The sequence below is a fragment of the Trematomus bernacchii genome, unplaced genomic scaffold, assembly GCF_902827165.1.
Source record: "Trematomus bernacchii unplaced genomic scaffold, fTreBer1.1, whole genome shotgun sequence".
Lineage (NCBI taxonomy): Eukaryota > Metazoa > Chordata > Actinopteri > Perciformes > Nototheniidae > Trematomus > Trematomus bernacchii.
This window is the reverse complement of record NW_022987869.1, coordinates 3,094,068-3,121,579: the sequence shown is the minus strand read 5'-3', so window position 1 is coordinate 3,121,579 and position 27,512 is coordinate 3,094,068. Positions and strand designations below refer to the sequence as shown.

Genomic DNA, 27,512 nt, shown 5'->3' with positions numbered 1-27,512 from the left:
TAACTTTTCTTTAATAAGTCATTCAAATTCAAAAGTATGTTTATGACAACACATTTTAGTTTGACTAATACATTTTTTTTTTTAAATCTAAAACTGCACCCCAGACATTTTGTTGTCAAACCCTTTTATTTGTTCAGGGTTGTTCAACCACGACTTAATTTAAAATAAGTTGCAAACTTTGTATTTTTTCCTCAGACTGAAGACCTTTCACAATGACAAACGTGTAATGTTTACTGCGGCACGACGTGGATACTTTGCTGTGACATTATCGGCGGTGTTCAGTCCATGAAGGTGACGAGTTTGCCCGAGTGATTTTAGTAATAGATACGTGGTGAAGGATCATGATAATTCTGATACATTTTACAAAGAAAGCAATGTCCATTCTGAAGCAAACTCTTCAGGAAAAGAATGAACATAACAATTGAATCAAAAATATTTATTTACACAGGACATTCTCAACCTCACCATTATAAAACTAATAATTCAAAACACATAGACGTGTATGCTTATATATATTTCTTTCCAGATGAGAGCATTGAAGCATAACATTCTGTGAGACCATTCAGTATGTGTATGTGCATATAACAACGTGCCAGAACGCTTATTATGTGTATACTACTAAAATAAACAACTAGGTAAGTGCTCTTAGTACGACTCGTAACTGTTACACATCCATCCCCCAAAAATATATATTTTAATCATCCCAAAATGAAAATAAACTGTCGCAATGAAACAAATCAACCAAAAAAAAGTCAGTAGTCAGTGGCGACATCATTCAGTCAACAAAAACGTTATTCAAATGTTGTAAATCACAGCAACCCTTGTAATTTCTAAGCATAAAGTCATAAATGAGCACAAAGACTATGAGGCTGATTGGTCGGTAGTATGCAACATTAGTAGAAAACCACAGGCATGCACTCACGCAATCAATGCGCTCATAATGATCCACAGGTGGACATAAAAAACAATATATAATATTTGTAAAACCAAGGTCTAAAATTGGTTCCGGTTGTTGCTGTTGTAAATATTTGTTTGTTTTTGTTTGTGAAGTTGTAAAAAGGACGGAACTTGGTGGAGTTGCATGTTCGTCCTGGTCTGAATCACAAGGCTAAAACACAATATACACTTCGCTTTGTTTAACATTTTTAGACATGGGTCGGCACTTCTGAGTGCCATCGTAGTTCATGTAAAACAAGTCTGTTATTGATTTTATTCTCCTTATGCTTCGCCGGCTCTCAGGTATAACTTCAATTTAAATTACGAGAGCCACCAATTTGGCGTTTGCCAGCTAGCTAACATTCGCTAGCTAGCTTGATGGGTAGCCAAGGTAAGCTAGCTAACTAGATAGATATAGTGTACGTTGGCTAGCTTTATTTACAGATATATATATATATATAGATAGATAGATAGATAGATAGAGAGTCAGACGGACGGATGGATAGAGAGATAGATTATGTTCACAAGCTAAATAGAAAACGTTCCCTGCTGATATGTTTCGGTACTTTTCATAGTTCCTCATAGCAGGTGCCGTCTATAACACAAGACTCTAAACAGATTTTGGGCCGTTGTCATGCATCATCCGCCAGTCACTAACAGAGGATGGATGTCGAACTGAAAAACCATGCAATCATCGCAGAGTAGCTGTAAATGATCTCTAATCAAATCTATTGTTTTAATGCTGCTAGTGCTAAACCAGAAGAACTAAGACATAAGCGTTTGAACCAGATAAAGTCAATAAGTAGTGTGCCCATGTTGAAATCAATCCTTGAAGGGAGACCACATGAGACAATGTGGATAGAGTTTTCCTCATTGGCATCGAGGATAGGGTTCTCAAAGGTTGTGCTACGGTTCTCTCCCATCCTTCACTCCAGCACTTAAGAAACCCAGCTTGCCAGAACCCAACTACTACCAACCAATCACACTCCAATTGTCATAAAATGCCTAGAAAAGGCCCAAACTTGTTGTTAGTAAGCAAGATAAAGATTCCTTCTGCTGGTTTTACACTGCTTCACACAACTGGTAGCAGGATCATTTAAGTCACGTATGCCAATTAAAGGCATGAGGAAGAATGTCAGCACCCAACTACAAAATCTTATGAGGTTAGTAAATGGACACGTTTAATAGGCATCAAAATACAAACTATGTATTTTGCTATGAAAGAGTGAATGTAAACTCCACATGGTGACTTAAGAGACTCAAATGTTGTCTTCTTTAACAGACATCCATCATCGATACATACTATCAGGGCCGGTACTGAAGTGTGCCAGTCGGATGATGTGGGCCGGTCAGATAAGTCACTAGCACCCCCGTCCCCCGTCCGTCCCCCTGTCGACAATTTACTAACGGTATTTACTTGCGGTACCGAGGTGGGCCTGTCCGCCCCTGCATACTATACTGACTCATAACATGTCAGGGAAAGGGGCGGACAACGACTTCATTTCTGTCTCATTCAGGGAACGTTCTTCTTTTGTTTTGGGACCAACAGGATCACTAACAGGACGCCACAGCACCAACAGACGCTGTTAAGGACAGAACAAATTGACAAAAGACAAACAGAATAATATTGAAAACCAATAATAAAGCAGAAAAACTGTAAGCGGGTTGTGTTGGTGCTCTTACTTGTCTGAAAGAGCCCTCTGTGAAGTAGATCTTGCTGACAGCCCAGATGGGTATTGTGACCACAGAGGAGATGGCTATGGCCCAGCCCAGGTTGTAGGCCCAGTTTGGGTACACAGAGCCGTCGCTTGTTTTCAGAGGCTGGAAATCCAGAAAGAAGCCGATGAAGCAAACCTTGAAGGAAAAGCAGAGGAAAACAAATCATTGTTCTGTGGAATATTTTGACACAGTCTACCAACATTTAGGTAGGTATTCCTCCCTTTGAAACATACATCCCTGTTTTAACAAATTAGAGGTAGCCCAAATAGGCAGTACGATCCAAGGGGGCTAAGCTAGTCTGCCATACAACAGTGGTGATATATTGTCAAGATTTAGTTGTCATAGAAACATTTCTTATTATTATTATTCAAATATCTTTATTGATTTTCCACATATAACAAACAGCAGCGCTCAACAATCAAAAATACAGCACACACAGAAAGTTTACAAAATATCAATTGACATCCAGAAGAGATACAAAATATGCATATAGAAAATAAACATAAATTATTAAATTAAAAACTACATGGTTAAATAACCAAAAGTAAAAAGTAAAACATAAATGAATAAAAAACAATGTGGGGTGGGGGGGGGGGGGGGGTTGGCTACGTTGTTTTAATGTTAGAGAATTTGTTCTCAAAGTAGGACAGAAATGGTTGCCAGACCTTATAGTACTTTGCGATAGAGCCCCGGGTAGTGTGCTTTAGTTGCTCAAGTTTAAGATGGGACATTACTTCCTCTACCCAGCGCTTATGAGACGGCGGTGCAGCCTTCTTCCAACTAAAGAGTATCAGACGTCTAGCAAGTAGGGTAGAGAATGCCACAGCCTCAGCCTGATCAGTTGTTATTCGTGTCTCCTGTGTGACCATGCCAAATAATGCAGTCAATGGGTTTGCATCCACAGCCGTGTTACACATGTCCAAAAAGGTTTTAAATATACCAGAGCCAAAACATGTGATTTAGGCTGGCCGGGTCCCGACTGCACCTGATGCAGGTTGGGTCTAAACCTGGGTAAAATGTGGCCAGTTTACTTGCAGATAGATGTAACCTATGCAAAACCTTAAATTGTAGCAGCCCATGTCTAATACACATTGAGGATGAGTGGACAAATTGAATTGCTGCCTGCCAAATAGTATCTGATATAGTTATTCCCAGCTCTTCCTCCCATTGCCTCATTAAGTGATTAACCTGTTAAGCACTGAGCCTGTTTTTCAGGTCTCAGGCTCGAAAATGACATTCCCAGAACAAATGACCATATCTTCCCTTCTAAAAGGGTTAAATTAATAATCTTTATTCTCAAAGTAATGATAAACCTGTGAGTTGGATGTAGAAAAGTCAGAATCAATATAGATGTTTTTTATTTTAAAGAAAATTCTGATTTTACATAGTAAAAAACTGTAAATTATAGTGTCCGTCCACATATTATTTTTTACTTATAGTGAAAACTACCCTTGGATGATGGGTTAGTAGACTAAGCTTTAGGAACCCAAAGTACAAAATATAATAAGTACCCTGTATCAAGATTGATGCAAAACAAGTGAAAGTTGACCTTTTTAGAGAGTTTTAGCCAAAAAAAAACACTTCTGGGGTCATTTGGGTGGATTTGACCTGGCTCTGGCCCCCCTTGGTCGATTTTGATGAATGAAATCTCTTTATAACCGCTAGAGCCAATGGAATTGAGGGAAAGTTCTATACACACCAACACGTTAACAAATAAGGAGTGAGAGTGACGCGTGACCAAAACCGGAAGCTGCATACACTCTGGTGGCTACCATTAGCAGCTAACTTTTTCGCTCCGATTTTTACATAGAAATGGAATTATGGATTATAAATAATTTTGTCAAAGGCACAGATACATTATTAACCTATGGATCAACAGTTGTAGCCTTTTTTTTTCTTTTCGTTTTAATGCCATTGAACACGTCTTTTGATCAGATTGACAGCTACGGTGAGACGATCTCCCGTAAAAACTCCGTAAAGGTACGTGTTGTGATGTCTGTGTTTGCTTCCCCTGCCGCAAGTTTGGATCGCTCAGTGATACTATACCTATTATAATCTGTGGAGTCTCAGCTTTAATCGGATATATTGTATGTGCAGCTACGATAAGTAATAAGGGTATCTTTATCTTGAGTTGTGTGCTAAAGTGCGTTAGCATTTTTTCGCTTAGTGCTAATTCAGAGGCTTGAGATTGGCTAATTCAGTTAGCTGAGATTCTTCCCGTTAATCTGGTGCTACACATTAATAGTTTCATAAATGTTAAGAAGCCCTGAGACATTGTCTCGAAAAAAAAAACGGTGGGAGGGGTCCAATGGGGGGAGCGTCGTCCTTAAGAGGTTATTAAGCGACGGAGCGGCGACCCTCTGAATATTGTCATATAATACAGACACCAGACCCCTGTCACAGGGATCCATATTTAAACAGTCATCAATCCAGGTACTCTGTGGGGCTGCTAGAGAGAAGTGGGTCCTGACATAACTACATATCTGCAAATATCTGAAGAAACATGACTGTGGGATATTGAAATCCTTCTTTAACTGTTCAAAAGAAATAAAGTGTCAATTTTTTTAAAAGATCTTTAACACACCTAATCCCTCTCCCATGCCATAACCGAAAAGATGGATCAGTGAGAGATGGAGAAACATTTACATTTGCCAGAATTGGGGAAGCAATAAGTGCCTGTTTGTGTTTGAAATGAATTCTAAACTGAGTCCATATCTTTAGAGAGCATTGGATGACTGGGTTATTCGTCCAGTAGTTTTTACTCAAGGGTAGTGGAGCGCAAAGTAAAGAGCAAAGTGACACTGGATTACTTGAATGCTGCTCCATTACAGACCAAACTGGGGATTCGTCCGTCACATCAACCCAAAACATCAGCTTGTGGATGTTGGCAGCCCAATAGTAATACAAATAATTGGGTAAGGACAAACCACCCTCCCCCTTTGGCCTTTCCAAATACTCTTTCCTAATTCGAGGTACAGCTTTATTCCAAATAAAAGTGGAAGTGCATTTATTTAATTCCCTAAAGAAGGATTTAGGGATGAAGATTGGGATTGCCTGAAACAGAAATAAGAACCTGGGCATGATCGTCATTTTAACAGAATTAACCCTGCCAGCTAGTGACAGGGGGAGGGTCGACCATCTCTCCATGTCCAGTTTAGCCTTATTAAGCACTATTTTAAAAATGATTGTCCATCAGATCTTTGTATTTGTAAGTGACACAGACACCTAAGTATGTAAAGCTGTCCTTACACACAGAGAAAGGGAAGTTCTGAAATGACATTTGACGTGCTTTATCATTTATGGGGAATAGAACACTTTTACTCAAGTTCAATTTATAGCCCGACACCCGGCCAAACTCGGCGATAAGTTCCAAGGCAATAGGTATAGTAGCATGGGGATCCGAAAGAAAAAGAAGAAGATCATCCGCATAGAGCGACAATTTATGCATTCTCCCCCCCTTTGCACTCCAATTAGACTAGCGGTCTCTCTTAACAGTATTGCCAGGGGCTCCATAGCAATATCGAATATCTGGGGGCTCAGTGGACAACCCTGTCGTGTCCCACGAAAAAGTGGGAAATAATGAGATATTATCCTATTAGTTCGAATTGAAGCTTTAGGCGCTGTATAAAGGATCTTGATCAGCCAACAAAAATGTGATTCACACAACAACGGATCTTTATTCTTTTTGAGTAATAGTGAGATAGAGGCCTGCGTCATAGTTGGGGGAAGAGCCTTCCTAACAAGGACCTCCTCGAATACCTTTACTAATAGCGGCAGTAGTTTAGGGGCAAATTTCTTTAAAAATTCACTTGGATAACCGTCAGGGCCTGGTGCTTTTCCAGGATTCATTTTTTTAATTGCGTTGTCAATCTCTGTTAAAGTTATATTTCTCTCCAGTCCAGATTTGTCTGATTCATCCAAGGAGGGCATTTCAATTTGACTAAAGAAGTCATCTACTAATTCCTTGCTACTGCCCCTGAGGTGTACAGATTCTCATAGAAAGACTGAAACTGGGCATTAATGTTTTTTTGGTCTGTGACAATATTACCTTCCTCATCTTTTATTGCAGATATAAAACCTGCTGTTGCTGACTGTTTAAGTTGATGGCACAAAAGCTCCCCATGTTCGTAGAAATTAAAGCGTGATTTTAAGTGAAGATCTACAGCGCCCCCATTGGACAGAGAATCAAATTCTGCCTGAAAGCGATATTTAACTGAAAATACTAGGGAAATGTTTACTCATAATTTTTCATCCACACTCTCCCCTGCTAACATCTCAGTAAATGAGCTAGTAGATCATTTTAATTCAAAAATTAAAAATGTTATAGATACCATTGCTCCAACTACGGTAAAGGAAGTGATTGGCAAGAAAATATCTCCATGGAGAAAGGCCATGACCGTGAGAACAGAAAAAAGAGAGTGTCGAAAAGCTGAACGTAGGTGGCGAAAAACAAATCTCCAGGTTCACTTTGAAATCTATAAAGAGAGACTTGGCCTTTATAATTTGGAATTGAAAAACGCACGACAGTCTTTCTTCTCTGACATCATTACCAAAAACAAAAACAACGCACGTGCCTTGTTTGCTACCGTCGACAGACTAACTAACCCCCCAGTGTCAGTAGCCTCTGAATTTCTATCCACCAGGGCGTGCAATGATTTTGCCTCCTTCTTCACTGACAAAATTCAGAAAATTAGACAAGCAGTCAGTGCCTCTGCATCAGGTACAGCAAATGTGTTGTCCCTATGTCCACCTAATATCAATTCAAACACCATGACACAATTCCATCAGATTAATGGTAAAAACTTAGAGGACATTATTCAACTTCTGAAATCCTCCTCCTGCTGCCTTGATATTATTCCAACAGGATTTTTCAAAGATGTTTTTCCTTGCATGGCCTCAGATCTACTTCATATAGTAAACACATCTCTTCACTCAGGTATTTTTCCAGAGGCCCTGAAAACTGCAGTCATTAAACCGCTCTTAAAAAAGAATAATCTAGATGCTTCAGTAATGAACAATTACAGGCCAATATCAAACCTGCCATTTCTAGGTAAAATCATTGAAAAAGTTGTATTTCAACAGTTGAGTAACTTCTTGCATTTAAATAACTGTTTGGATGTGTTCCAGTCAGGATTTCGTCCAAACCACAGCACTGAGACTGCTCTTGTAAAGGTCTTCAAGAGGCGCGTTCACACCAAGTACTTTTCCCACAGTAGTTCCTGAGAACTTTAATTCATGAGAGTTCTTTTAGTTCTGACGAACTAAAGCAGATCGCGTTCACACCAAAATGAGTTCCTGGGGGTGGATTAGGCAAATGAGCCGCTGACGTCACTTCTTCTTCTTCTGCTTAGCTTTTCCTGGCAGGCCGCAAACAACTTCACGGCGAGTACAGTAGGTGGCGGTATGCACCTTAAAGTTGCAATCCGCCAAAAAACCGAGAGAAGAAGAAAAAAAACTTCCGCTTCCGCTGTATGCTTCTGTTTACCTTCCGACCTCAGTCAGACACGCTATGGAGTTGACTGAAGTTGTGGTTTTGGTGCTGAGTTATTTAAGCCAATAACTCAGCCACAAATACAGATCGCGGTTAAGAAGCCTTAACAAAAGGACTGGACGGCGACAAGCACACGCTATGGACATGTTTCGTCAGCTGAGGATGATGACCGTTATCACGCCCAAAGAACAGCAATGGTACGTTCAGTAAATCACATTAATACTATCTAATGTAGGATTTATGGAGTTATGTAGGGCTAATTTGTGTCTTTGTATGTGTTCCAGATATGCGGTGCTTGATGAAGCGAAACGACTGCAACATGGACAATATCAAAATCCAGGTGGCAGCATGTTGCGTATTGCATAACCTGTGTGAGCGTCGTGGTGATGAGTACAGGGAGGAATGGACTGCCTTACCGGCGACCCAGCTTGATGACAACCATTCATATTTTTTTGTTTATTACAAATTAAAGTAAAATATACACAAGTGTCTTGATTAAATGATTGTAGAATAAGGATTTTGGACGTTTGCCCTGCAGCCATGAATTGCATTAAATGCAGCAAGAAACTTTGAATTGATTTCATTTTATACACATTTATATCTGAGTAGGCAATATCAATATAATCAATTACTGTAGTACATGTCATTCATTTATTTGTGATATAAAGTCTGTGCCTAGGTGGTGCATATTCTGGAAAATCAATTGAGAAACAAAAAGAACAATCTGAAATTGTTTAAATGACTTCTGATTTGTCTGACCATAGGAAAGAGTTAGATAAGAAATAATACCACTAACATGTCTGTAGTATTGCACAGTAAATAGGCTCAGCAGTTAACACCTTTATTATATATCCTCCTATGTTCCCTTACTATAATTAATTAAAATATTGAACTCACAACACTGTTAATTACAAACTTAACCATTTATCTTTCTATAAATAGTGTTTGTGTTGATGGACGCCATTTTGAAATACAATTGAATGATCTTTTTCAAAGACACATATATGGGGTGGGACACAATAAATAAAGCTTCGCCAGTTTCATGGTGTCATGATGGTATCAGAATAATCACTTACATGTGATGTATAGGATATTACACAGGTCACCATAAAGTGTCAGGAGAAATAAGCAAGATACATTTTCTGTTTAATCGCAATGTAGGTTCTCTTTTATTTATCAGCAGCAGATCAATAAGTGTCAGTAGTATCAAAACAATATAATAACAGGGACACAACGACATCCTGACTGCAGTGGGGTTTGAACCTGTGCTCCCCTGATCCGAACACCATCGCACCAGACCACTGCACCACACGCCTCCCAACAAGTCATTGTACAGTTTATCAACGACGACAAGTTTTTCTTAATTTTTGTATTGAAGGCCTGTTGGATTTAATCAGCTCGCTTAGCACTGCCAGAAGCCCAGCCTGAAAGGTATTTTGTTGCTCCACCTGGCGCGCCGACACCTCCACCTGGCGCCGCCGAGTCAGCATGGTGCTGCATCAACATGAGCAGCTGGTCGTCCGATTCCTGGGCCTTGTGTGAATGCAGCAGCCGTTCGTCGTGCATCTCCTTGGCACGCAGGTCCTCATTCTCCTTGCTGACCATGGCACGGCAGTCCATGGTGTCAAGGAAGCTGTCATCGCGTGCCCACTTTCCTAAGGTGAAATATGCAAGATACAAGATCAGTTTAATCGCAACAACGACACAACATTGTCCAAATACCAGAAGGGGAGCAGCCCATAACAGAGAGCCCCCCACGTCAGAGTCATCACTGTGGGCGATCTCCACCTCTGAGGCCCAATCCCAAACCACTCCCTCGACCCTACCCCTCCGTGACGGAGTGAACTCCGTCTGTAGCCACACTCGCAGCTCAACGAGGCTCCCTCCTGTCAGATGGAGGGAGTAAATACAGCGGCAAGCTTTGGGACAAACTCCCCTCTCTCCGGCAGAAACAGGAAATGCCGTAACTGTATGTAACAACGGTTTCAAATCAGCTTCTCTTAGACAAAAAATGTAAATTAATAACTCAAATAAAACTCCAAACATCTTTCATTGTGTTACTTTTTTGTAAAGCTCTTTTAGTTTTAAACCTGATGTTTATAAGCTTCTTAGTTTTTGCAACAGTCTGTAAATATACACAACTTTATAATAAAATGCACACATTTACCTTTTTCTAGACTAAACACAGGTATGATCCTAAGTTAAAAAAATATGAGGTTATCATGAGGTTGTTAACATCGTAATTTATCAGTGGATGTTTGCTGGAACTACTTTTTAACAGCGTGTTTCCTGACGGACACACACAGCGTGAATCCGGTCAGGTAGAGACCAGTCTCAAGTCAGCACCGATGCAGACTCGCTGTTTGAGGGCTTGATAGCCCACTCCCCCTCCACACCTCTCCACACTCGTTGGTTTGGAACAGCACTTAATGTGGCGGACCCTCCGCGCGAACGCGCAAACGGAGGGGTAGTGTGTAGGGGTAGGGTGTAGCATGTCGTTGTGTCCCCGAGACACTTCACCCCAAAGTGCTCCTGTGGGGATTGCCCACAGTATTGAGTAGGTAAGCTTTGGATAAAAGCGTCTAACAAGTGACATGTAATGATTCAAAAAGCTTTTGGTGGCCATATTGAATAACAAACCAATGTGGTTTATTTGTTATCCACAGTTTAGCTGCTAAATGTTACCTTTACAAAGCTACGCTGAAAACACAGCAAAGTTCATATAACGGTATTAGGTTAGTTGAAACTAATATTTTTATAGTTAAACTCAACACTTTTCTTTGTGCTCCACATATCTAAATGTATAAAGTGTGTTTTCACCTCCGTTCCCTCCTGTTTGCTGCAGTATGGCAGCAGCGGTCAGGATGGGATCCTCTGTGATCAGATAGTGGTCCTGATGGTGTCCGCTGACCGGGCGCAGGGTGTGGAGCTGCCTACTCTCAGCGGGGGGGAACTGAACGTGGAAACTGTGTTTCTCTGAGGGATCCTCCATGTAGTCTGAGAAGCCTTCTGAAGAAACAAGGTCAAACTATTTAGGATAATACTATGAGTAGGAACAGTGTTAAGCCAGTAAATATAATTTCAATTACATTTCTACTTAAATGTGCAAAAATATTAGAACATCAGTCTTTGTGGCATGCAGGTAATCAACTGTTTAAGCTTTTACCATTAACATGTAGAATGAATGTTGCAAATTACTTGAAATTAGAGCAACTACAATCTATTGTTTACCTCAGTGTAGCCACACAGGTCCAGCTAGCATGCTAATTGCTAACGTTATATTATCGAGTTATCCCGGAGGGGAAAACTAGTTTCTAATCCTGAGAGAAACACCTCGCCTGAAACACACGATTAGTGCCATGAGTTAGTGAAGCAAATTACAGAACATTGCACACTTATTCACAAGTCAAAACGTGTTCATAGCGGGCATGGATGAGAATAGCCAGCTAGCTAGATGTTATTAGCCAGCTTGGACCTAACGTTAGCAAGTTCTACCGTGGCTAGCTCGATCTACTGAGCAAATAAAAGTACATCTAAGACCAGTATTGTGCAGATTAAAACAGTGCAGTGCATGTATTTTATTTTACCTTGGTAGTCGTCCCGACATGACTTTGCCAGGTCTGCTAACTTTGCAGAGCCACAGAAACTGCATTCAGTAGAAGCTTCGGAATGTGGCGCTTCGCGTCCTCCGAGTCAATCGCCAGAAGCGCAGACACATCCTCATCCTCATCACTCCACCGCTCCAATTGATTTATTTAGTGTTGCTATAATAACTGCTTTCACAAAAGGAATCTCTTCGTGTGTGCTGCGAAGCGAGGAAATACAATGGCCGCTTACAACAAAAAATTCTGAGTCAAACGGGCGTGGTTTGCATTCCGCACAGCCAATCAGACGTAGGAACTACTTTCTCCCACGACAGACCCTGCTCTGTAGCAGGGACTGAAAAGCGAGTCTCGCGAACTAAGTTGAGCTACTTTAGTTCCTGGGGCTTTTTGGAGTGAACGCAAATATATCGTAGTTCTGATGAACTATTGTGGGAAAAGTACACCAAAGTACTCCGGTGTGAACGCACCTAATGACATCCACTTAAACACAGACAGTGGCAGAACTTCAGTGTTAGTATTATTAGATCTCAGTGCTGCGTTTGACACTGTTGACCACAACATATTACTAGACCGACTAGAAAACTGGGTGGGACTTTCGGCAACAGTTCTAAATTGGTTTGAGTCCTACTTAAAGGACAGAAAAAACTTTGTTTCTATAGGTAAATACACATCTGAGTTGACGAATATGACATGTGGGGTACCTCAAGGCTCCATCTTGGGGCCTCTTCTCTTTAACATCTACATGCTACCACTGGCTCAGATAATGAAAAAAAACAAAATAAGTTACCATAGCTATGCGGATGACACACACATTTACGTAACAATTTCACCAGGAGATTATGCTCCAATTCAAACACTGAGTAAGTGCATTGAACAAATCAATGACTGGATGTGTCAGAACTTTCTCCAATTAAACAAAAATAAAACTGAGGTAATGGTTTTTGGAGCCAAGGCAGAACGTATAAAAGTTAGCGCTGAGCTTCAGTCTGCAATGTTCAAAACAACAGATAAAGCCAGAAATCTAGGTGTAGTCATGGACTCTGACCTGAGTTTCAACAGTCACATTAAAACAGTTACTAAATCAGCCTACTATCACCTAAAGAACATATCTAGGATTAAAAGACTAATGTCACAGCAGGATTTGGAAAAACTTGTCCATGCTTTTATCTTCAGTAGACTCGACTACTGTAATGGTGTCTTTACAGGTCTCACTAAAAAATCTATTAGAAAGCTGCAGCTAATTCAGAACGCCGCTGCTCGAGTCCTCACTAACACTAAGAAAGTGGATCACATCACTCCTGTTCTGAAGTCCTTACACTGGCTTCCTGTGTGTCAAAGAATAGATTTCAAAATACTGCTGCTGGTTTATAAAGCTTTGAATGGTTTAGGCCCAAAATACATGTCTGACCTACTGCTAAATTATGAACCATCCAGATCTCTCAGGTCTTCAGGGACTGGTCAGCTTTCTGTCCCCAGAGTCAGAACTAAACATGGAGAAGCAGCATTCAGTTATTATGCTCCAAATATCTGGAACAAACTCCCAGAAACCTGCAGGTCCGCTGCAACTCTTACTACTTTTAAATCCAGGCTGAAGACTTTTCTTTTTGCCGCTGCTTTTAATTGAACTATTCACATTTTAAACTGCACTGTAACTTTTAACTTTTATTCATGTATTTTTTCTTTTAATGTTTATTTTATTATCTTTTCTTTTTAATGACTGATTTTAAATGCCATTTTCATAATGTCTTCCATTTTTGTAAAGCACTTTGAATTGCCTTGTGTTGAAAGGTGCTATATAAATAAACTTGCCTTGCCTTGCCTTGCCTTGAAGCGAAATTCTCTCCTTGTAAAGATTCTCCGAAGGAGATATTGAATGTAATCGGTCAATCACTTTAATCCTATCAATCAATTCTGTAGCTCGTTTGAATTTCCATAGTGTGAAATAACTTATCTCTGGGGACTCATTGGTTTCGAGAAAGACATCTATTTGTGTGTTTATAAAGTCAACAAAGTTTTTTTCCGCAAGCAGTCTAGGATTAGGGCGCCATACGCGTTGGCGAAGTATATTTTCCGGAAAACGGAGCTTCAAAAGTACTGGGCAATGGTCTGATATGACTATACTGTTGTATTCCACCTCTGTAGTTATGGGAAATAGTTTTTGGTCTATTAAAAAACAATCAATTCTAGAGTAGGTTTGGTGTACTGAGGAGAAAAAAGAGAACTGTTTGGAAGTCGGGTATTTAAATCTCCAGGGGTCAATCACTCCGTAGGCTTGAAGGAATGTATTTATGCAGCTTGCTGATTTATTAAGTGTGGTGACCTTACTGCCAGAACGATCTAGCACAGAGTCTAGGACACAATTTAGGTTCCCCCCCTAATATTAATTCATGCGAGTCTAGCCCTGGCAACAGTGAGAAAAGATTCCTGAAGAAATCAACGTTATCCCAATTTGGGGCATACACATTCGCAAGCACTACTGGCTTATTGAACAGTTTACCTTGAATAATTATGTAACGACCATTTTTGTCCCTTATGGATTTTGACTTTTCAAACTGCACATCTCTGTGCAGGAGAATAGCTACCCCCCTGCTCTTGCTATTAAAATCGGAGTGGAAAACCTGTGTAAATCCTGCTCTTTGAAGCATTAGCTGGTCTTTATTTAATAAATGAGTTTCCTGTAAATGTGCTATTTCAGTTTTTAATTTGTTTAGATGAGAAAACACCTTGCTTCGCTTAACCGGGTGATTCAATCAATCCCCTTACATTCCAACTCACCACTGTGGTGTCCGCCCTGCCTATACCTTTATCTACAGACGCCATCGATATGGTCCTTCAATTTATGATACTGCATTGGGGAGTCCCTGAGCTTGGTAAAAGGGTTGTAGCCAAAAAACAAAAACAAACAAAAACAAAACAAAAAAGGGTGGGAAGGGGAGGATGAGCACTTGTACACATACATTTTCACAAACATAAAACACAATGACAACACAACAAACATTATGCTTGTCTCCCGTATGGAGACTGCTTGCACTTCCAGTAAACCTCTTCTCCTAAACTGCTTACCATGTGAGCCCCCCATGGGAACTGAACAATTAACTCAATATAGCTCCTTCTTCTCTTCAGCTGACCAGGCAATGCTGAATATAGCGACATCCTAGTTTGAAATATCAGCTAGGTAATGTAACAGCCCTGAACATGTTATGGCTCAATAAAATAAAACGTTAATGTCCCATATGGTTACACAATGATATTATTGTCCGTGACGTGGCTTGCCTCAAATTTTTTCCCAGCAAGAACAATAAAGAAAAAAGAAACGTTATCAAATGGGAAATCCTGAGAATTCTAGATTCATTTCATTTCATTTCAAACCTTTATTTATTCAGGTTGTATCCCATTGAGATCATTGACCTCTTTTTCAAGGGAGACCTGCTCAAGTAGGTTCCACATGAAACATTAAAAACATAAACAGAACAACAAAAGGACATCATACAGTAGCATTACAGGGATTACAAATTACATACTATCCACATGCACAGGTACCAACAGCTTCCGATTCAGTAGCATCTAACCAAGCTTTAAAAACATTTAGTGGCAACAGATTGCTCAGTTTCCATTTTAATTGCAGACTATTCCAGGACAGTGGAGCTGCGCATCTAAATGCTATTTTCCCTAAGACAGTCCAAGCAGTTGGCACATTTAATAAAACCACAGCATGCGATCTCAGGCAGTAGCCACTTACAATTCACCGTGAGATCAGGGAGCAGATGTAGGATGGAAGTTTCCCTAACATGGCTTTATATATAAAAATGTACCAGTGACTGAGCCTCCGTACAGTTAGTGAAGGCAGACCAGCCCTTGCATACAGGGTACAGTGATGAGTTAATGCTTTACAGTTTGTCACAAATCCTGAGAATTCTAGATAAGGAGAAAGAAAATATTTCCCAAACATAACCACATATATTGTCCGGCCGAGTTGTTTCTCGTCTCCATCTACAGCATATGGAGCTGGAATTTTAGCCCTTGGCCAATACTCACCAGAACATGTCCATTATGAAGCCTTGTGCACCACCTTGTTAAGAACGAACTCCTTTGCCAGTTTTGGATCGCTGAAACTTGCCCCGCGGCCCTCCGATGTTGTGATCATCAGTATGGCAGGGTATTTCAGGCCGTAGCGCACTCCCTCGCAGCCCCTCAGCAGCCCTCTCACCTCGGTAAAGGCTGCCCGCTGTTTACTCACCGCCTGAGTAAAGTCCGGCAGAAGCCGGATCTGGTCACCGTCGGGGGTCGTCACTGATTTCATCTCTATTGCTTTCTTTAGCAGCGATTCTTTTTCGGAGAAATAGTGGCATTTCACAATAAAAGCCCACGGTGGGAGCCCGTCTTGTGTCGCTCTGCTGCGGAGAGCGCGGTGCGCCCGGTCCAGGGTTTAGCATATCAGCCACAAACTGAGATGGGTGCTTCCCATGCTCCCGTCCTTACTTCACTCCTATAATGCGGATATTACAGCGACGTGATCTTGCCTCCAAATCTTCGCAACGGTCCCTCAGTGTGGCCAGTTCTTTTTTCATACCAGTAACATCTGATGTCATGCAGGTGATTGAGTCCGAGTGGTTGCTAACCTCAGCCTCCAGCTCAGATACTCGGCCCTCGGTTACTTCAATTATTTTGTTGACTTGTTCCACCACACTTCGTAATTCCGTCCGAATCTGGGTAGTCTGTATTTGGAGTTCCGCCGACTGGGCTATCGCCTTTTCTTCAATTTTCGCCACCAGGTCCTGTTTAAGAGACGCAATAGCGTTAAGTACCACGTGTTGGTCGTTGATGTCTGCGTCGTCTGCCAGGTTAGCATTAGCGCTAGCCTCCGCCGCCGGCTCCAACTTGTTGTTTCCCTGGCGATATTTCGGCATATTTACTCAGCAATCGTCTGGCTATGGATATAACTTGTGTATCAAGTCGCTTGGAGTCAGTTCAAGTGGTTTTAAAAGAGCAATATTCTGACATTAGTCGTTCTCATGAGGAGCTCAACAAAACTCCGTCTCTACATGGCGCTGCCCTCACCGGAAGTCTCATAGAAACATTTCTAAAAGCGCTGAGAGTGTTTATTTGGGCCTACAATTGTGTGTGCTAGTCATGCATGCAGCCTGTTGCAGTTGCTCCTCCTAGATTCTTAATAATTTCAACTTTTCACTTTCTTATTCAATTAAATCTAGTTGACACTTGATATACACAGAGCCTGGATAGACTCTCCCCACCTTCCTAAAATTCACTATAGTTGTATTCATCACAGGCATGCATTCTACTTTCTTTCAGACTTGTGTGTAACTCACAGTGCAGATCAGAGGGGTGACGTAACGCCAGCACACAGTGTAGAAGACCCCCGGCCTCTGTCCCGTCATGTCTTCAAGTGCATCACATATCCTCTCAGCCCCTGCATTATTAAAACTGTTTGTTAGTAACATTTTAAAAGGACAGGACCTCCTGCTGTAAAATAACGATGTACGTCACACCAATGGATTGGCATTTAACAACTTATTGGAACACAAACATTTTTTATGAAGCCCTAAAACTAACATAAGACAATTTAAGGCTAATAGACCAAATAAAAAAAGTCAGATTTATCTAAAAAATTATCTACTATATCAGGGGTGGGGAACCTCTGGCCTCCGGGTCGTATACGGACTGCGAGACCATTTGGTACGGCCCTCGAGGTAATTTATAAACACACGCAAAAAAGAAAGAAATTAAAGAAATCTAGACCGCAAAATAATTAAACAAGCGAGTGCCTGTTTTTCCCGGCCAAGGTCAGGGTTCTTGAACACAACACGAGCCTAACGTGTCATCACGTGGTATAGGTCTCGTCTGACAGGGGTGCAGTTCTGCAGGAGAGCACCAGAACGCCGCTCCGGGCCGGGACTTCACAAATGGCAGTACCCATAAGGAGCCGTACACATGCCGCAGTTTTTGCGTGGCTGTGTCTTTAGTTGAAAGCCCAGTGGCGATCTGTTCATCTGTCATACTGATCAGACAGTCAATAACTTTGTTGTTATTAGCATCTGGTTAGCTAGCTATGCTAACGAATATAAGAAGCTTTTTCTACAACCAGTGAGGTAAAGGCACATCTTTATATGATCATTATAGTTGTAAAAAAATAAGAGAATAAAGTAAACAGGTATAAAATACTATATGACAGTAAAAAAAGTTGTTAATACAGTTAAACAATAATACAGTTTAAAAGGAGAGTGCTTTGTAAAATATCCATAAAGAAAAAGAAAATCTGCTTACAGGTCTGTTTCATATGGATGTTGAGAGATGTATCCATAGATCTCCTAATGTTGCTCTCAAAGTGCACCAGATTGATGCTTTTAACTTCAACATTTAAAAAAAATCTTCCCGGGGGAGCATGCCTAGAGGAGGTTAGGTCCCCCATGACTTAAATCATGTTCACATGGATAGGAAACTAAATACATTTGCACACATCTTGTGTCCATATCTTTCTGTTTTGGTGGTCATGCCACAACCGTGCACATGCATGCATACGCGAGTCATGGTAAGATATCTGGATTAACCTGTTAAGCACCAAGCCTGTTTTTCATGTTTCAGGCTCGAAAATGACATGCCCAAAACAAATGACTACAACTTAACTTCTAAAAGGGTTATATGAATAATTTATTTGATCAAAGCAAGGTTACATCTGTGAGTTGGATGTAGAAGTGTCAGAATCAATATAGATCTTTCTCAGTCAGAATAAATTCAGATGGAACATGGTAAAAAAAGGTACATTCTTACCTCCGCCTAAAAAAAAACCATTACTTATAGTGAAAACCACCCTTGAATGATGGGATGGTAGACTAAAAGCTTTAGGAATCCAAAGTACAACATATAATAAGTACCCTGTATCGAGATTGATGCAAAACAAGTGACATTTGACCTTTTTAGCCAGGTTTAGCAAAAAAAAACCCACCTCTGGGGTGATTTGGGTGTAAATGGGCGTTTTTACAGTTTCTCTGGAACCCATTGGTCGATTTTGGTGATTGTAATCTCTTCCTGACCGTTAGAGCCAATAGAATCGAAGGGGGGTTTTCACATAGACACCAACATTAACACAAAAAGGTGGGGGCTTTGCGCATGCAGGCTTGCATCAGAGTGAAGCGATCTCTCGCTCTGACATCTGGAAACGGAAAAGCAGTTTTATTGCTTATGGATTATCAGAAATCATTTCAAAGAGGACACAGACACATTGGATTAACCTATGGATTAACTGCAGCATCGTTTTTTTTATCGTTTTAATGCCATTGAAGACCAGTTTTGACCAGACAAAGACCAAGGTAAGCCATGTTAGCGTTTGTAGCTACCTAGCGCCAAATGTTTTGATGTACATTTTTGTTTATAGAGTCGCAAGTTTGTATCACTGAGTGTTGAGGTGGGCACCCATCGATTCTGTGTCTCCAGACGATGCTAATCGATGGGTTGGCTGTGCATCTAGGATAAGTAATAAGGGAGTTATGAGTGAGTTTCGGTGCAGTGATAGGTTAGCATTTTTTCGCTCGTGGCTAATTCAGAGGCTGACTGTTAGCATTGTGGGTTTCTTTTGGAGAAAAAAAATTAAAAAGATCAGTTAGCTGAGTTTCTTCCCGTTACATGGATATAAAACATTCATAGTTTATTAAATATTAAGATTCCTTAGACGTTGTTTCCTGCAAATGACGCCTTTATCCGCCCGGTACCGGGGGGGCGGTGCGTAAGAGGTTAAGAGGTTGCTTTTTCTTTGCACAGCACGAAAGAAAGGAGAAATTAATGGGCTGTGATTTTAGTATTTTTAAGCAGAGGTCAATAATTTGTATGGCCCTCGGAGGATGTTGAAAAAATTGAAATGACCCTTGAGAGGAAAAAGGTTCCCCACCCCTGTCCTATATAAAGACATTTTCAGGTAGAGAAAAATCAAGTGTCAATGAGCAGCATGTGGTTTATGAAAGGATATGTGCTGGACTATTGGCGTGGGTAAGACACTGTTATCATCAATATGAACCAGCTGAGATTCCAGAAAAGTTTCTCTATCTGCCCTTTCGCATCTCCACATTACAGTTACACTACTTTAAGGGTGGTTCTACATGTTGCCACTGGATGTAAATTATAAGGTGTGTGAAATTAAGACCATTGTGTTTATGGTTAAGAGACAGAAAGGGTTCCTAAAAAGATTTGGTACTTTTAACAAATGAAACGTTTTAGATATACTGTATAGCTGAATATTAAAATTGCATGTGGTTAACTAAAGCATAACTGAACCTTGGTACTTATAGCACTTACCGAAGGCCCAGCCAACAGCCACACACTGGACCAAAGACACAAATAGCAGACATATCCCATTGGCACCATAGTAATCAATCAGCTCAAACTGGTATACTCCTCCCTGGGTGACACAGAAGAGGTAATGTCAATTAAATACTCATCCCATATGAGAACATGCTAAATGTTAGCCAATGTGTTTGGGAGGGGGAATGCCAGCCTGTTTAGTACCTGTGTGGTGAGAGTGATCTGTAACAGGAAGGTGAAAGAGCTGAAGACTACGAGGAGAATTTCTCTGCGCCAAGGTCTGCGCATCTGTCCAGGGAACATGTCAATCATTGATGATGTTAACGTTTCCAAACCTGTAAACTGACACAAACAAGCAGACAGAAAAGTAATGAGCCTAGCTGGGTTTTCACTATCATTCCATACATGGCTAGTTTCATTTCAACTAAAAGATGTAGGAAGTATGGGGCCTTATCTGAATGCTGGAGGTACAATCACCATTGAAGCCTAGGTGTTATGCATGGCATACTCTCAATGTTCTTACCAATGACACAAAGACAAGAAGTATTTTTGGGATAATGGGTCTTGCAAAATGTGGTCACTCCAAATCTAACTCTCCCACAGAAACCAGAAGAAAATTATGTCGCACAATGTCTGGTTCAAAGAATGTGTTACACATGGTGCCTGTCAAGTGAACTGGTGATCTATTGCTTTTGCTAAGAAAACTACAGGACACATGGACCATTTGCTCCAGTGAAGTTGGCTTCCGATCTGGTACTCCCCTCCAACTTCCTCTGAATCTCTTGTGAGGACCAAATACCAGAGAGCTAGCTCGTGTCCTCCGCTGTCCACTGCTCTTGAAGTTTGCATTCATGATTTTGTCATAGTGTATGCTGCTGAATAAAACGTGTGACTTTTTGTTGTTTTTCTATTTAGACCCGCCCGCCGCCGACATAAACTTGATGTATTCTGTAATTGGTTCTTGATCCTCAGTTTTTGGGTTCAAATAAGAACTATTTTCCAGGGCCGGCTGCTGTGGAAACGGTAAGAATTGATTCGCAATCAGGCACTAGCTCCAAACTGGCCCTGGAACCGGTTCGGTGGGAAAGGGGTATCAGTGAGACTAATCTCAACGGAGAGCTGCAGGAGTGGCCCACATGAGAATAAGCTTCCCTCTGAAGCAACCTTCCTTGAGAAAACTTAATTAGTTAGACAATTGTGGTTGGATGATTTTGGATGAACACTAAGACTACTTTTAAACGACAAGCCTGATGGTGCGTTCACATCGGACGCATCGCTTTACTCGCAGAAGTTTGACCAAGGCTGTCAGTTGTGTCTAGTCGCGTCACTCCAACAAGACGCCCGGGTGAGGAGGTGGGGCATACAGAAATGAATAAAGCAGCGACTGTATTCACCATGCCACAGACATTCTGTGATTTGTACATTAATAACTTCTCTCCAGTTTCTGAACAGATATGAGGAGCTGTGAGCTCTGTGTGCTGTCACCCAGAGCCAAAGGCTGCTGTTTTGGTTTTCTGATTCAACGTCAGTGACGAGAGTCAGAGATTCTGAACGCTGATTGGCTTTTTGCGAGACAGCATCACGCAAATTTGTCGCTCGAGTTGAAACATTTCAACTCTCGCCAATGACGCGCCAATTGCGCCATTCGCGCCACTGCAGTCTATCCGCGTCTTTGCATTGACTTTACATGTAATCCTGACACACGAAAAAATCGCATCGCGTTTTGTGTGAATGTACCTTTAGAGCTCAATTGTGATTCCTGCTCAGATCCATTTTTCTTTTTAGGCTTTGTTGTCTTCTTTTTCTTACCTTTCTGTTTATTTCTGTGTGAGTGCAGGAGGGTAACGGAAAAACACTTCCTTGTATGTGTACAAGAAGAGTGCTTCCTGCTTTCTTACAGTGCAGACGCTTTTCTGCTTGCTCTTGCCTCTGCTTACTTTTTTATGCTGATTTTCCTATTTTTCTTTTCTGAAAACTTCGAGCAGCGGCTCCCGGACATTAACATATCACTGGGACAGTTATTCTTCTAAAATAGATGGAGGGTTTCAGCCATATTTCAATATTTTTACGACGACCTCAGTCTTACAGTAGCGTGGTTTAGCAACAGCTAAAGCCTGGTACTGCATGCTATTTAGCTTAAGCTAGTTAGCAGCAAAATGCCTCCATTCTCTACAGATGACGTCCACAAACTTCTACAGAAGATGGCCGTGTTGGAAATGAAAATGCATCGGTTGGAAGTTAACGTGGAAGTGAATGGACTAGGTTTGAATGACACCACTTTACCAGTGTTGCAAAATAATGGACAAAGGCATGCTAACTCACAGCTAGTTAGCAGCTACAAGGATTCCAAGGAACAGGAGGGCTGTGTACCGGGTAATACATCTACAAGTGGTAGTCCTCCCTGGAACTCTCTGGGTGCAAAGCCAAAGAGTAAATCATTTCCATGGGATTTGGGAGGACGAATAACAGGCAGAGCACAGCGCTCTGAAATCTGTGATGCGACCGGCTGGCCTGCATTGTTATCACCCAGGAAGAGCACCTCTTCAACCCTTATTCATACTAGGAAACAGCCGTGGACAGTTGCTAAAGGGAGAACTACAAACAATCCTCCTAAAACACCAAGTGTGCCAATCCAGAACAGATACGCTTCGCTGACCCAGAAACGGAGATCTCTTTCTGATGACCTGGATAACCTGTCCTCTTCACACAGCAGGGTAAGGACCAATAGCTACTCCAAAAATAAAAGGCTAGAGGGAAAGCTAACGACTGGGCCTGAAACTCTGATTGTGGGTGATGTAAAAAGTCTGTGTAGTAAGAACAACACCAAAGTACTCTGTTTTCCCAAGGATATGGTCTCTGACTTGGCTGAGAATATCCTGCATATTGGGGCTGAACATCCGACTGTGAAAAATGTGGTACTGCACATTGGAACAAATGATGTTGTGAAACAACAGTCAGATGTGGTGAAAGAAGAATTTAAATGTCTGTTGGAAACTGTCAGATCTCTAAATGTGGAGGTGTTCATCAGTGGCCCTCTACCGCCAGTCAGAAGAGGAGTGGAGAGATTCAGCATTGTTTGCACTCACGTGGCTTACAACTGCCTGTACTGACCATTCTGTCCATTTTATTGACAATTGTAACTTTTTCTGGAACCGCAGACATCTTTTTAAGGCAGATGGAGTTTGTCTGAACAAGTCAGGAGTGAAATTGTTTATCTCGATCATATTCAACTGCCTGCATCATCAATCTGTTCCCTCTGCCAAGGACAAGCAACAAGAGGAATCAAAACAAGAGAAAGACACAACAAATCGCGCAGAAAACCTTGAAGAAGTATCACTGCACCCGCCTGAGGAATGTCTTGATTATGGGAGACCTATGACACAAATGGAGGAGTCGCCACCACCCCTCAACCCCCCTATCACCTTTGAGGATACTCTTCCTTCACCCCCCAGCTCTCTCTACTCTCCGTTCACCCTTTCACCCTCGCCCACCCTCCTGGAGTTCGACCACATGAAGGAGATACAGAGGGTTGGCACCAAATCCTTCCTGGAGATCAATGACTGCATGAAGGCGATACGCAGGATTGGCAGCATGTCCTTTACCCCTGCCCCTCAACGACGCCCACCACAATCACAGAAGCAGAGACGCGCACCATCTCCCCCGTCTTCATCACCGTGCCTACGTCAATCACCTCCCCCCCTTCAAGACAGCATCTGCGGTCTCCGAAGCCTGATAAGAATGTGTGTGTATAAAACGCAGCAAAATCTAACTGATATGTGCTGGGTCGAGGCTCAAGGGCGTATGGCACTCTCAACTCTTTCCAGGACAAGCCGGGGCCCTGCCTGCCAGTAGCTTTGCCGATATCTGTGTTGATAGGTAATAGATTGAGAGCGTTGAATCAGCTTAGAAACAGGAAGCGCTCAAACGTTTGTGTGAGTTTATCAAATTTAGCAGTGATTCCATGTCAGCCACAGCTTGTCACAAAAAATCTGACTGATAGTGTATTTAACGAACTTAAACTAGCTTTATTAAATGTCAGGTCTTTGGCAGGAAAAACGTTTTTAATCAATGATTTTATCACTGAGCACAATCTCGATTTTATGTTTTTAACAGAAACTTGGATTGAACAAAATAACAGTGCAGCTGTTCTTATCGAATCAACACCTCCCAACTTCAGTTTTATAAGTCAGGAAAGAATGCATAAGAAAGGAGGTGGAGTTGCTATTTTGTTCAATGATTCCATTCAATGCAGGAAGACATCTTATGGGAACTTTGCTTCTTTTGAATATGTGGCCCTTCAGCTGAAATGCTCCTCTCAAGCTCTGTTCCTAATTATCTATAGACCACCCAAATACTGTGCAAGCTTTTTTGATGACTTTACTGAACTGCTGTCTATAGTGTGTATTGACTTTGACCGTCTAGTCATTGTTGGTGATTTTAACATCCATGTTGACAACCCCCAGGACAGAGGGGCTAAAGAACTGTTTTGTGTTCTTGATAAATATGGACTGACTCAGCATGTGACGGAGCCCACACACAATAAGGGGCACACTCTGGACTTAATTATCTCAAAGGGTCTGAATATCTCTAAGGTTGTGGTGACTGATGTTGCACTCTCTGATCATTCCTGTGTTTTCTTTGAGAGCTCTATTTCTGTTCACAAAAATGTTCAAAAAGAGGTAACCACAAAGCGATATTTAACTGAAAATACTAGGGAAATGATTACTCAGAATTTTTCTTCCACACTTGCCCCTGCTAACATCTCAGTAAATGAGCTAGTAGATCATTTTAATTAAAGAAAATATCTCCATGGAGAAAGGCCATGACCGTGAGAACAGAAAAAAGAGAGTGTTGAAAAGCTGAACGCAGGTGGCGAAAAACAAATCTCTAGGTTCATTTTGAAATCTATAAAGAGAGACTTGGCTTTTATAATTTGCAATTGAAAAATGCATGACAGTCTTTCTTCTCTGACATCATTGCCAAAAACCAAAACAACACACGTGCCTTGTTTGCTACCGTTGACAGACTAACAAACCCCCCAGTGTCAGTAGCCTCTGCATTTCTATCCACCAGGGCCTGCAATGAATTTGCCTCCTTCTTCACTGACAAAATTCAGAAAATTTGACAATCAGTCAGTGCCTCTGTATCAGGTACAGCAAATGTTTTGTCCCTGTGTCCACTTCAAATCAATTCAAACACCATGACACAATTCCATCAGATTAATGATAAAAACCTAGAGGACATTATTCAACTTCTGAAATCCTCCTCCTGCTGCCTTGATATTATACCTACAGGATTTTTCAAAAATGTTTTTCATTGCATGGCCTCAGATCTACTTCATATAGTAAACAAATCTCTTCACTCAGGTGTTTTTCCACAGGCCCTAAAAACGGCAGTCATTAAACCGCTCTTAAAAAAATAATAATCTAGATGCTTCAGTAATGAACAATTACAGGCCCATATCAAACCTCCCATTCAGTTTTTCAACAGTTGAGTAATTTATTGCATTTAAATAACTGTTTTGATGTGTTCCAGTCAGGCTTTCGTCCAAACCACAGCACTGAGACTGCTCTTGTAAAGGTCTTCAATGACATCCACTTAAACACAGACAGTGGCAGAACTTCAGTGTTAGTATTATTAGATCTCAGTGCTGCGTTTGACACTGTTGACCACAACATATTACTAGACCGACTGGAAAACTGGGTGGGACTTTCGGCGTAATGGTTTCTGGAGCCAAGGCAGAACGTATAAAAGTTAGCGCTGAGCTTCAGTCTGCAATGTTCAAGGGAAGAGAGTCAGGGAATTCATTATTTTTGGAAAGTGGAGTTTGATGGCAATCCATCCAACGTTTTTAAAGGTATTTTAGTGTATATTAAAGTGGTCGACTGACTGACCGACTACATTGCCATCATATTATATTAATATTAAATTCTCCAATATTAAATTCTCCAATGTTTTTACATGTGTGTTCACTGATACAGCATAAACAGTTGCAGCATATCTTAAATTAATCCTATGTGAAGGACACCAACCGTTTGTGGTGTATCTTACCACAGTGTCCAGTCCCAACAGAATGAGCATAATGAAGAAGCAGGCGGCCCACAGCTGAGGCACGGGCATCATGGCAACAGCCTGAGGAAAAGCGATGAATGCTAGCCCCGGGCCTGCGAGGACAGAAGAGACATTTGAATTGTTGTGAGGGCACTTTTGATTCTGAGAGAGATGGTAGAGATGGTAGCTTTGCAAAATCGTACCTGATGTGACGACCTTTTCGATGGGAATGCCCTGTTTTTCGGCCATGAATCCGAGACATGAGAAGACTGCAAACCCGGAAACTAAGCTGGTGCAACTATTGAGCACACATAACCACACACTGTCCCTGCATACACAAACACAAAGCTCAGTATGCAGAGCAGAACTCAGTGGGAAAATGTACTGACAGTAATAGACTTTATGTTGTTGGGCGGACAATCCGTCCTTAGGTAGTTTTGATGTTCTTATTGACCCTAGATGTATCTATATCTTAAGGTAGTTCTAGTTTTCATCTTTGAGATTTATAAATGAAAGCAAAGCTACACTTCATCCCCTATTTCTTAGTATTGTTTGAATGCAGTCATACATTATTATATAATCCTGTACGTGGCAGATACTCAAAGAAAATAAAAACCCAATTAACAAAAGCTCCCAATATATTAATGGAGCTACTGATCACATGACTTACCTGTAACAGTTGTTTGTGACTTTGTTGTAGCTGCTCAATGTGATATGGGTTCCTGATGCGACACCATAGGAGAAGAGGACCTGGGCACAAGCCTCCATCCACACCTCATGAAGAAAGATTGAAAAAACACGTATTTAGGTCATCAGCGTTATATCAGTCACAGGAGGATCTTGTTTCATCTACCTTCTTTTGTGTATTCAATTCAGGTAGGTGTGAAACTGTGCAGGGTCTACCTGAAGGTCCGCCAGGCGAGAAGGATCTGGATACAGGTAGTAGACCACACCCTGCCAGGCCCCCGGCAGCGTCAACCCCCTGACCAGCAAGATGGCCAGCATCACATAGGGGAACACAGCCGTGAAATACACCACCTGAGATGAATAAAAAAAATCCTCTACGTTTATTATGTTACCTGTTTGTAGAGGTCTACTTAATATGTTATACTGCACATGAACAATACAACAACATGAACAATGGTAGGAAGCTCATTTGAATTAAGAGGAATCAATTGTACAGCTGCCAGGAGATCCATCCTGCACCTGCAGAAAGGTTGTAACGGGTAAAAAATACATTTATATAAATCCAAGGGCACAAAAACAGATAGAAAAAATTCATGTCATTGGAGTTCATGTCTAATATTTTAGAGGAGAGTGGACAATGTCTTTAATCCCAATCAAACTTGGAATGTGTACGTTTTCTTTGCAAAACTACAGATGGCATTGTTAGGAAAATA

The 27,512-nt window shown here is 41.2% G+C and overlaps 1 protein-coding gene across 1 annotated transcript in view; it reads right to left on the bottom strand.

Moving 5' to 3' along the window:
* Positions 1-421: 421 nt before the first annotated feature.
* The window catches only part of LOC117469358 (sodium- and chloride-dependent betaine transporter-like), a 56,420-nt gene continuing 29,329 nt past the window's right edge, over positions 422-27,512 (bottom strand). Inside the window, exons 6-14 of the mRNA XM_034113791.1 lie at positions 27,016-27,150; positions 26,783-26,886; positions 26,316-26,440; positions 26,113-26,225; positions 20,266-20,403; positions 20,056-20,158; positions 17,079-17,179; positions 2,620-2,790; positions 422-2,519 (exon numbers count right to left, since the gene is read on the bottom strand). Coding sequence (XP_033969682.1) covers positions 2,400-2,519; positions 2,620-2,790; positions 17,079-17,179; positions 20,056-20,158; positions 20,266-20,403; positions 26,113-26,225; positions 26,316-26,440; positions 26,783-26,886; positions 27,016-27,150 — 1,110 coding nt within the window. The 3' untranslated portion in view covers positions 422-2,399. The remainder of the gene's footprint in view (positions 2,520-2,619; positions 2,791-17,078; positions 17,180-20,055; positions 20,159-20,265; positions 20,404-26,112; positions 26,226-26,315; positions 26,441-26,782; positions 26,887-27,015; positions 27,151-27,512) is intronic.